The 12,372-nt window shown below is 41.6% G+C and overlaps 1 protein-coding gene across 1 annotated transcript in view; it reads left to right on the top strand.

Moving 5' to 3' along the window:
• Positions 1–11,998, top strand: part of adgrg6 (adhesion G protein-coupled receptor G6) — a 75,226-nt gene extending 63,228 nt beyond the window's left edge. The window contains exons 29-32 of the mRNA XM_008397151.1: positions 148–155; positions 267–368; positions 2,125–2,280; positions 11,377–11,998. Coding sequence (XP_008395373.1) covers positions 148–155; positions 267–368; positions 2,125–2,280; positions 11,377–11,594 — 484 coding nt within the window. The 3' untranslated portion in view covers positions 11,595–11,998. The remainder of the gene's footprint in view (positions 1–147; positions 156–266; positions 369–2,124; positions 2,281–11,376) is intronic.
• Positions 11,999–12,372: the final 374 nt, after the last annotated feature.

Below are 12,372 nucleotides of genomic sequence, written 5' to 3' on the forward strand. Positions count from 1 at the left end.
CATCCATCCATCTGAACATCCATCCATCCATCCATCCATCCATCCATCCATCCATCCATCCATCCATCCATCCATCCAGTGAGATCTTTTGGCTCTTTGGTCTCATGTGAAAATATCTTGTCATATTTTTATAATCTGGTTGTTCAGATTGTTCTGCAGCTCCTCCTCATTTATTCATTTATTCAGTTTAAAATTCGCTTCATGTTCAGTAGACATGATAAAAAGTCGCTTCAACCTGAAACGTTCTTTTCTTTTTTTCCTCTCAGGTCTCTTCATATTTATCTTCCACTGCGCTCTGAAGGAAAACGTGCAGAAGCAGTGGAGAAGATACCTCTGCTGTGGCCCCTACAGGCTCTCAGAAAACTCAGGTATCCGTCCGTCCGTCCGTCCGTCCACCTGCCTCGTTTCCCCACAGGAAGCCCTCCGGATTTGTCTGCCTGGCTGCTGCCAGGTTCACAGAGCTGTGAGAAAAACAAGGGAAGGACAGTTTAATAAAACCTAAGTCACCTCGGCTCTGCAGCTAATAAAGGCAGATAAAATGCAGCCGTCTCTCAGGGAGAGGAATGTCCTCCAGGTGCAGTCAATCTGAGGACGCTGTCCTCAACAACACTGTGAACATCCAACATGAAGTTTGACTTCATACTGAAAAAATTCCTTATTAACTTTGTGTCATCGCCTTAGAAATGAGGAATTCCTCCTTCAGCCAGGATCACGGTCGTGTTCCTGTCCTGCCTGTGTGTGGGATGAACACAGCGAAGTAAACAACGACCTGTTGGGCGTCTCAGCTGGACGTAAAACCAAAGCTGCTTTCCACATTACCCAAACTTTCCACTCATTGACTCACTTTGTCCAAAACTGGAGCACACAGAGCGAGGGATCTTTGATCTTTGATCACGGTAAACGGCCTGAACTTGAACGTGACCCCAAAGCACTTCACTCTACGTCTCATTCACACGCTGATGCGGGGGAGCTACTGGATAGTAGCTACAGCTGCCTGACAGAAGCTGGGATCAAACCAGCAACTTCAGGACAAACTCTTTCAGAACAGAGTCCTGCTCTCTCTCTTTCTTTTCTCTCCTCTCTTTTCTTTGAGGATTTGGGTTTGGAGATCTTCAAATTTCAGATTCCACCTGTTTTTTACTGAATATATGCTGGAGTTTACAGATTTCATGGACTGTAACAATGTTCTCTCTTTTGGAGGAGAAACAGACCCGGAGCATCACAGATCTCCCACCGTACCCAACCACCGGGATGTTGGTCTGTTTAAATAGAGTTATGGGTAATTGATGATTAATTTGGTCGGGAAGAAGAATAAAATCTATTATCCGGGCTAAGATAGTAAATAAACCTTTGAACAGAATGAGCATTCAGTCTGCAGACCAACAGAATTAGATGGTTGACAAAAATCTGTAAACAAGAACCAAGACAAACTGAAGCTTCCACTAAAGTGGGCGGAGCCTCGATGTTTGACGCCAACCAACCTGTTGTAACCAGTAGGAACATTTGGTTGCAGTATCCATCCTTCAGCCCAAAGAGCACCGCTCCGAGAATCAGACACATTTACACAGAAATGTTTCAGACAGCACCCTTAAAGGGGCAGCATCATGTAAAAGCAACCTTTTTGAGCTTTACATCATGTTATAAATTCATTCCCTCATCACCAACATGCCTGAAGTCTTACCTGAAAGCCTTTAATCTCCATGGCAACCAGTCAGCTGTCCAAAATGCCTGGGTGGACATAGCAGCTCCTCCTCAGAGCTGCAGCGTCCATCTGCCCTCCCCACTCAGCTCCTTCAGACTAGCCAGCAGCAATTAGCAAACACCTGGTGGAACTGAGCTGATTCTCAGTGAAACGCTGGTAAAAACGTTGCTAAAGGGTAAACAGAGGAGCCATGTTGTGATGACTCCCTGAAGAGCAGGAGTTTTTAAAGAGACAGAGCCCCAATTTCAATTTGTGAAATCAGGAAGTCATATTTGACATACATATCATATTTAGAACAATTGAAGGTAACGCAGTTACTTGATCGTGCTGTAAGTTGGCTCCATGTGCCTGGAAAAATAATTTCCACTCCAGGTAGAAGTGGAAAGTGATGGTGGCTTACCGGTTCTGTTTTCCTCCTGCAGACTGGAGTAAGACGGCCACCAACAACACGAAGAAGGTGAGCTCAGACAACCTGGCCAAGTCGCTGTCCTCCAGCTCCTTCGGCTCCAGCACCATCAACTGGACCTCCAAGGCCAAAGCCACGCTGACGCCGTTCTCCAAGCGAAACAGGAACACAGGTGAGACGCCTGGCTAATGAGAACCCCACATGAAAGTGTTTTCATGCTTGACAGATCAAACAGGACCGTAAGAACCTGGAACAACGCTGAACACTGTAGTTTACTAAATGAACGTCTTGCTGTGAGAAAATGAGCTCAGATATAAACGTTTTTCCTTCAACCTTAAGGTCTGGAAACAAGGGAAGGAATCAAAGTTCACACAGTCGGACTTTGGTGTTTAAAGCTACAGTGAACAATAGTTCACCAATCTTTGGGGGGGGCGTTTCTGCTTTTCTGTCTAGTCTTTATAACCGATCGTGTTTTACAAAAATAAAATGTCAGAAACAGAAAATTAAACCTTGTAAAAAATCAGAAACTGTATCAGAAGGAAAACGGCCAGGGAATAAGACCCGGCAGTGAATCATCCCACTCATCCTCCTCATCAATCATTAATCATAGCATTCAGCCCATTTTTCAACCCTTTCATCCTCCTTTCATGTTTATCATCGTCATATTTGTCTTTTCTTTCCGTTCTTCTTCTTTACGTGTTGGACCCGCTCATCCCGCTCGTCATTTTTTACATCCCACTCTTCTCGTTATTCCTAACACATTTCATCCCACTCATCCTCTTCATCATCCTTAAGGACTCAGATTCATTCCATTCCTCCTTCTCACCATTTTCTGACGCCTGTCGTCCCATTTTTCTCTCTTATCCTTAAAATGCTTCATCCCACTCCTCCTCTTCATTTTTCTGTTAAATCACTTTACATCCCACTCATCCTTCTTACCATTTATCCTCCTTGTCTTTTTTTACACCATTTTTATCTCAGCAGTTCTCCCCGTCTTTCTTTACAACAGTTTTGGTTTCACACATTTCATCCCACTCATCCTCTGTCATCCTCTGTGACCCGACTTGATCATTTTCCTTAATGTTTCATCCCAATCATCCCTCCCATCATATTTTATATAATCCCTCTTTCATCCAATGTTTTCTGGTTTCTATTCTTCATCCGTTTTATCCCACTCATCTTCCTCAGTCTTCACAACTGCCTCCCTCTATTATTCCCATTTATTCTCCCCATCCTCCCAACATTGAATTATTAATCCGATTTAAACCGTTTTCACACAGTCTTGTTCTCCGTCCAGTTTAGTCTGATGCAGCACATCATCCTTTTGTTTCTCCACTTTAAATATCAATCCTCGCCGTTTTCCTGTTTCCATCTGGAAAGTCCTAACTGTAAGAGGTCTTTTGTCTGCTGAGGCAGAATCAACACTCACATCTCATTGTTCTAAGCCATCAATTATGAGACAAACAGCCTCTTTGGACACCCATTAACGCTGATTAACTAGTAAACTTTGCTAATGACAAATTAAGCCTTTTATTTCCTCTAGTACGTTCGTTGCGCCACGCTAGAATTAGTGGAAAAAACACAGCAGTTGTTCTTTGTAAGTAGATGATTGTTAAGAACAATCAAATCGGAACCAGGTTTTCTGAGTCCCTGTTTCCAGACTGTGTGTGAAAACATTGTTCTGTTCATTTTGCTGCAAGTTCTCATGTGTGTGTGTGTGTGTATCTGCCTCTGTGTGTAGAAAGCTCATCAAAGCATTAACAGGAGGAAACCACCTGCAGAGGTAAAGATGATGTCATGTGATCCGCTTCAGGTTTCCCAAAACGCCTCTGAGTGAATCTGAATTGTGCAAATCCTCAGATTCGCCTTTTACACAGGATGAGAAGTCCTGAATCAGACGTTTTGGGAAAACGCCTCCCGCTGAGTGTGTTGTGATTGGCTGCTCGCTGTGATGTCACACTGTTTCCAACCCGAGACGCTTTGAAGGGTTTGAAAACCCAAACTCCGCCCGCTCAGAGCGTCCCGGGATGCAGAAACAAACGCCCACTGCCGGTCTGCATCTCTGCTAACATGTGTGGTGCTTTGGTTTTTTTCTCAGTAGTTTTCTGTTATGGATTCTTAATAACAGCCTAATGTTAATGACGTGCTTCGTATCAGTCAGTCACTGATCATGTGGGCTTACTTTTTAGAATTAACACCAAATGTGAAAGACGTCAAACTTTGTTTATATGTTGGGATGAAATAAACTCCAGTGGGAGTGAATTAATCTGGCTGGAATCACATGAAACATCTGCTCTCCAAACTCCTGCAGCATTTGAGTCATTTCTGCGATTCTTTCATGAGCCGCCAAACCGTAACGCAGCTTCTGAGCTTAATCTGCAGATAAACAGATAAACTTTAGCTCTGAAATGTTGCTGTAGGTCAGTTCATTCCAACTTTAAAGCTTTAAAAAATATTTTTTACAACAAATATAATTTTTTTGTCTTTGATACTTTAATATTTTTTGCAGAAAGTAGGACAACAAACATCCAGATGGGACCAATTTTGTGTTTTGAATCTAAAATGATTCACAACTTTTTCTTTTTTTTTTTTACAAAAATCTGTCATTATTTAAATTAAAATGTTTAATTTTAATTTTAATTGTTGTGACCCAAACGTTTTTTTTAATTGAGAATTTTCCAAAGTTGCTGTTAATCTGACTAACGAGCCTAAAATGATTCAGATTATTGATTATGATCCATAAGTTATTATCATAAATTAATTAAACTGTGTTCACTTTAACTTTTTTTGCATTTGGACAGTGAATTAATGAAACATGATGTAATATTGCAAAATAGGCTCCATAACCAAACCAGAATGACTTTAACTGACATCTTGCTGGTACACAGTAAAAATGCCAGTGTTAAATTAACACCCAAAAGTGTCTATATGTGTCCAAGTCAGCTGGTGTTAAATTCAACAACACAGAGTGTCACATTAACATTTACACCGGTGCTGGTGTTAAAATATATTAAAATTAACACCAGTGTAGTGTTGATCACAAAACATAATGTGGTGTTAAAAAAGTAAATAATTGACCCACAAGATGTCAATATCAATCAAATCCAGTGGAAAATATTGAAAACAATACACAGAAATGGAAAGTTTAACTTTTCTTAAACTCAGTCAGTTTTATAGACCAATTGTTAATTTAACACAAAAATGGGTGTCAATTTTTTAAAACTTTCAAAAGTGTTACTTTAACACCTGCTGACTTGGACACATATAGACACTTTTGGGTGTTAATTCAACACTGGCATTTTTACTGTGTAGAAATGAATTCATGGAGTCATAAAATCTGATTCTCTTACAATGAGAACAAAACAAAAATCTTCTCTAAGTCGTTGGTTGTTGCCTTCCTGCCTTTCCTGGTTTTACTGAAGTGAAACAGATTTGGGAGTTTATTAAAACCTCTCAGTCAATTTAAATTTAGTTTTAAATTTAATTTGGAATAAATATTGTGGGGGTTCTAGTAGGACCAAAACCAAGCCGTGTAATTAACTAATTTTCTGATTTTTATTGATTTAATTGAGGTTATTTTTGCTGTTTGATTTCCTTTCTGGTACACTTTGTACTTTGGGTTTTATTGGCACAAGCTAAGGAATAATCACCAAATCCACTCAGTTGACAGGAGACAAAGTGTTTCAAGCAGAAAGTAACATGCGCTTTAACTTCAGAACGTGTCCATCTGTGTTTACAGACCATTAAACCTGTGGATGAGTTTCTAACTTCACTTCTTCCAGCTGAAATTAGCGGCTGCTTGTGACTTCAGCTGGACTTTAAGTGAGAACAGATGGTTTTATTTCTTTGCATTAAGTTTTTATCATTATCTAATTTTCTCTAAACGGCTTCCTCATGTAAATGAACGTATAATTTTTGTTTCGCTCACAATAGGTGTAATTCATCAGAGATAAATTTCACTAACGTTCATTTGCCTCTGTGTGCCTTTCCAGAACACTTTTATTGGCTAATCGTGGACGTGAGTTTTGAACAATTCTTCGGTTTGTACAGCTGGGGAGGATTTAATTCCTATTTTGTCTTTAGTTTGGCATTTTTACAGCACAGGAAGCGAGTCCAGCTCGGCTCGCCGCTGGTTTGGCAGCTCACACGGTGGGCTTCCTTCTCACTGCGTCGCCACACAACAGTCAGAAATAACAGATTAACACCCGAGTCTCAGTATCTGATTTTTATCACCAGGTGGGCTGGAAGAGGCTTGTTTGTCCAACACATTCCACAAATACACAGTTGGGTTGAAGTAGGAGAACATGGAGACCGGGTCAGCACCTTCCTGATCCTCCAAACGATGTTTTCTCCTAGTCAGTGTCTCGGAAAGCTTCTCTTCCAGCGCGGAACATCTTCATTCCCAAACCGCTGCTCCCTCTGGTGGAAAACCGTCAACCTGATGACTTTCACTTGGAAGAACCTGAACACCTTGAAGTTTCTGCCTCACTAAATAATCCGTCATCCTTGGAGGGTTTCAGGTGGCGAGAAACTATGGCAAGCAATTAGTACCAAAAATAATACATGCATTAACTGTGTTCTGATGTGTAAATAACAGGATGCACCGTTTTTTTGTGTGCAGTCAGTTTCCTCTTCCCTACGTTTTAAATGTACCTGAATGGTTTTGGGTAAAAGTGTAATACTGAGACCCAGAACCGCAAAAAACTAGTGAAATAAATGACAATAAATACAATTAGGAGGGACTTTGTCCACAGCTGGAGACACCTTCAGCCCTGAAAAGACAAACATGCAAAACCGTTCATGAGGAATTCTTATTTCATTCTCATTTTTTAAACCAGCTTTGAGTTTATCCCTGTTTTAAATTAAAGAGCTTATTTCCTAACTCAATGAGAATCGATAAGTGAGATCAAGATTCTTACATTTCCCGTCCCTTGTTGCCCCTCATTCTTTATTTGCAGCTCTGCGTTTCTCTGATTGGGTCCTGCAGGTTTTCCTCTCCCACCGACACGCTGCGGCTCATTCTAGGGGATCCGAAGGCGTTTCCAAACCAGAAAAGATGTATTATTGTGATTCTCAATGCACTTTGACGTAAATACCATTACCACAGTTCAGGTGTGTAATCTTTGGATATTTTTCAACAATTTCCCAAATGGAGCAGATACCAAATCTGCTCTGAAAACTCCTTTGCGTCTCTGAGGATGTGTTTGTTGGGAATCCTACGGCTGGATCAATCCATATCATGAGGAAGATGTTTCACTTACATCTCATTTTGGGTCACCTGGGAGGAAAAACTCACATTAAAACCCATTTATGACCGAGTCACTCGTCCCGTTTGACCAGAGCTGTAACGTATAGATCTGTTGGCTGATCTACGGTCGGACATTCACAGAGGCCTGTTACCGTTTCCAGATGGATGGGAGTCCTGTCAACGTTCAGCCACTTCGCAGATTAAACCTCATAAACCACGGATGAGCACACAACAATTTTGGAAGTAACACCTGATTAACTTCCAAGCACGACCTGAAAAACTTTCCAACCGCCAAACGCCTCTGTCGTTTTGTTGGCAGCGATGGGAACGAAAAAATGTGTCCAGAAGTTTTGCAGATCAACAGTCAGGGGACACAGACTGAAAAACATCGCTCATTTAACGTTTTTTACATTATTTTAATCAAACTTTGTAGCGTGCAGCCTTTCTGTTCAGTGGTGTCATGTCAGCTTTTTGGCTGATCCGACAGTAAAACAGAACCAGGTTATCCTTCTTTGTGCAGTTCATCACATTTGAGGCATGAAGGACAGTCTGTTCTGGTGTCCTAATGGTTCTGATTGAAAACACCTTCTGTTGCCTGATCAGAGATCTGCACACATGTAGGCCTCGCTGGTTTTCCCTGTTATATCTGAGGAGCTTCAACCGCAAACAGAAGATGCTATCAGAGTCCAGGAAACGTTGTTGTTGTTGTGGCAACCCGGGTACGCTGTGATCTTCAAGTCAGGAGACGTTTCTTTGAGTTTAAAGTGCTTTAAAGGGAAACAGATGGACGTTTTCTACATCAACACTCACATTGGCTGGAGCTGTTAAATATTGCTCAGTTTTCACAAAGTGTCCTGATGAAATGTCCCGGCATGGATTCACGTTTTCATGTTTGTCAAATTCTGATTCCATCATTTTGATGCCGAAGCTGAAGCTGTTGGTCACATTTTGTAATCTGGGTCAGTTTGTGCAAACTGCAGCAAATAAAAAGTGTTTTTTAGGCCTTCCTAATTTAAGAAAATATGCTTTTATTTTCCAGTATCAGACCATTTTTTTACAAGTCACAATTTCCTAAACCAATAAAAACTGCTACAAATGTATTTTCTGATTCAGGCCTTTAACCCAGTTGAACTGGGCAAGACATTCGAACCTGTGAGGTAAATGTGAAGGACTTTGTTCAGCAGATCTCCGTCTCCACTGCCAACGAAGTCTTTCTCTGCACAGCAGGATTCTGACTGAGTTCCTGCCTGTATGACAGCATCAGGCTGGCGGTGGAAGAGGCCCAGCGAACACTAAATGTGTTTGGTTTGGCCGGAGATGTGCATGTTAAGCACGACTGCTTGGCACCTGTTGTACAACAAATTCCCAAGAAATGTAAACCTGGAAAGGCAGCTGGTGTTGATCCGGTATGCATTCACTTAGCATTATTAGTACGAATTCAGACTGACGCGTCTAGCAAACAGATGGAGATGCTAATGAGTTTTCTGCTGAAATTCACCCAATAATCATGTTGACTTTGGCACCTGGTCTCCTGTTTATGCAAGTATCCAACCAAAATGTCTTGATTGGCTTCACGGTTTCCTGCAGGATGTTTTCGATGGACTCGGACCACAAGAACTATTAAAATCTATCAACTGTTAGAATCCTGTGATACGGTTCTAATAGTTAAAGAACAGAAGCACATAAACCCTTAAAACTGACGATGTCACTGTGGTGAAATCCTGTAGAGCTGAACGTTGCCCTACAGGCCACATGACAGGGGAGAACCACAAATTATATTTACTAAAATAAAGCAAATAAATTGACTTCACTTAATCTAAAAACCTGTTTCCCCTGTACTGTGAAAATAAAATATGTAGACAAACGGCTGATTAAGAGTTTTTGTGTGCAGAAACTTGTCAATTCCAGTTGTTTCATGTTATTCTTCTTAAGCCAGTTTTAATTGTGTTTGAATTTAATAAAACGTGGGGCATATTTTAAATTAACGAGTTTATCTCCTGACTAGATGAGAATCGATAAATGGTTAGTTTGACCCAGTGATCCAGTGTGTTGCAGTGTAACTCATCCCAGACCAGAAAAGACACATTGAAGGTTTTTGGACTCTCCCATACTATTAAAATGATCCCAAATAACCCGGTCTGCTTCCTGGCCCATCTTGGTCATGATTATGTCTCCAGTTACGGTTCAGACAGCAGATGAAGCGTTTTGCCCGTCAGCAAAGTGACCAAGATGTCAACCTGCTGGTTACCGGACGAACCCCCTACACCTTCAGCAGCACATCTTTTCCATTTCTGTTTTTCTACTCAAGCTCTATAGAAGTGATTGCAAATATTCTAAATATTTCCATTTCTGTTAGATGGTAGAAACGGTCTGCTAGCTTCATACGTGAACTCTGACCCCAGCTGTGTCGTGTGGAGCTGAGAACATTCCTTCAGACAAAACGAAGCTCTTAAGGTTTTCACAAGAGTTAAAGAATCTGTTTCAAAACATTTTCCTCGTGTTTTTACTGGCGGTTTGATCAGACCTGTTCAGCAGAGTGAATTTATTCCTCTGACACTCCTTGTTGATGATGTACACCCGTCCTCTGCTTCCCGTCCAGACCAGAGGGGCTGAGGTGTAATCCCTCTGTCTCCGTACATCCACCGGCTCTGGGAGCTGGAAAATGAAAAGCAAATATGAGAGAGTAGCTGCTGCTGTTGAGCTTTGACACGACGCAGGGCTGCTTCCTTTGGCTCGGCTGTTTCATCTGCTGGTTCCAAAACCTTCCAGGACTGAACCCTTCTGGAAAAATAAAGGGCTTCAAACCAACAAGCCACATTTAGGAGGGAATTTTTCTAAAAGAATGGCAACAACCAAACTGGTTTGTGGTAAGCTGGTCAGCTTTTACCAGGCCAGTTTTCAAATGGCCGTATTTTGGTTTAGTTCCATCCATTTTCTTTACTCCCTTCTCCCTTAGTGGGTCGGGAGGTGCTGGTTCCTCTCCAGCTAACATTCCGGGCTGGAGAGCCGGAGGTGGGGTCACCTGGACAGGTCACCAGTCTGTCACAGGGCAACACAGAGACAAACAACCATACATACACACACTCACACCTAGGGGCAATTTGGAGAGGCCAATTAACCTGACAGTCATGTTTTTGGACTGTGGGAGGAAACCGGAGTACCTGGAGAAAACCCACCATGCACAGGGAGAACATGGAGACTCCATGCAGAAAGACCGGGAATCGAACCCAGAACCTTCTTGCTGCAATGCAACAGCTCTACCAACTGCACCACCGTGCAGCCCTTATTGGTTTAGCTTTTAGTGCAAATATCTTAGCATACTTGAAATGACTCAAAAGTAGCTTAAATATGTTTTCAAGATGCATGAGCTTGTTTTTAATCAAATGGATTAAAATCTGATTATTTCACTTTCAACATGCAGATCTTATATTGCTGATCATTTTTTCACTTTGGTCTGAGTCTGATCCACAGTTTCTCTTAGAGGTCAGCATGTTATCACACTTTCTTTCCTCTGGTTTTATTCCCACAATCCAGAAACAATATTTTAGACCAACTGGTGATTCTTCTTTACCCTTCGGTCTTTCTTCACCTGGTGGTCCGAGGTTCTCTTTCTAATGACTCCTAAATGAGAGCCACGATTTGATTTGTGGTTTTTCATATTTTCTTGCGTAACAGAGGAAGCGTTCCCAGCGGAAGCGTTCCCAGTGGGAACGTTATAAGCGTTCCCAGTGGAAGCGTTCCCAGTGGGAACGTTACTTCCTGCTGAAGCTCTTCATGGGTGATGCACAACATCTCTGCACATACGTTCCGTTTCTTTCACACATCCTGACCTCAGTCACATTCCTGATCTTTCCTTCCTGTTGGTTGATTTTGAAAGCAGATTTTATCATAATTTACACCGTGGTGTGTTTTTTTAGTGTAATAACTCTTTAAATCATACGTTTATTTCAGGTTTATGGTTCTCGTTGCTCTGCTTTTACATTTGCTTCCTAACTGTCTTGTTTCCGTCTTTCTCTGCAGACAAATGTTTCTCCAACCAGACCAGCCCCAAGTGCGTCTCCTCATCCTCTTCCTCCTCGGATGTGGAGCCTAACTCCTCCTCCTCCTCCTCCTCCTCCTCCATCCTCCCTGTCAGTCAGATGATTGACAAGGTGAGAGATTACTGCTCCACGCGCACCGACAACTTCTACAAAAACATCATCATGTCCGACAGTTTCGCCAACTGCACCCGGCTCTAGAGCTGCAGCTCCAGCTTCTGGAAGACCTTTGTAAATATTCACGACTCGCTTTCAGCCTGGGATGCGCCTCGTTCTGGAACATCTTCAGGCGTTTCAGGTTCCTCTGTTGTTGCCAGAGGAGATTGTTCTGAATCTAAAGGAGCTTGGGGAAGCTTTTCAGATCTGACCGGGAACGTCTTCTGGAACGTTTCCTTTTCCGCCCGGGAAAATGGATCAGCCTTTCCGCCGTCCTATAACGCACCTACAATCTTAAGGAACATGTTTTATTTTATTGTTTTCTTGTGTTTTATGTGTTTGTTTGGTATTGTATAAGTAGTAGGAGTTTTACAATGTGGAAATCATTTAGATCGAGATATTTGTTCAAGTTCAGCTCATTAAAACAGAATCAGCGACATTAAAATCTAGTCCTGTCCTCAAGATTTCTATAAATTATGACAAACCAGCTTTAATGCAACACAGAAGATTTTCTGATGACCAAATGAACAAAGTGTCTCATGGCCAGAGAAACAACTGGCTGTTGCAAAAATAAATTATTAAAAATATAACAGCTGCAAACCGTAAGAAGCGAAAACGTTATTTTTCAAAATGCTTGGTGGGAGTCCACAGCTGAGGGTCTGCATGGAGGGTCTTTTCTGGTGGTGGACTTTAATTATAATAAATATTTACATAAATCTAACTGAGATGAGACTGAAAACATGAATTAGAAATAAATATCTGGACCTCATTTAGCCATGAACGTTTAGACTTTCTTTACTTATATATTCCACACAAAAGGCTG

This window comes from Poecilia reticulata, linkage group LG21 (genome assembly GCF_000633615.1).
Source record: "Poecilia reticulata strain Guanapo linkage group LG21, Guppy_female_1.0+MT, whole genome shotgun sequence".
Classification (NCBI taxonomy): domain Eukaryota; kingdom Metazoa; phylum Chordata; class Actinopteri; order Cyprinodontiformes; family Poeciliidae; genus Poecilia; species Poecilia reticulata.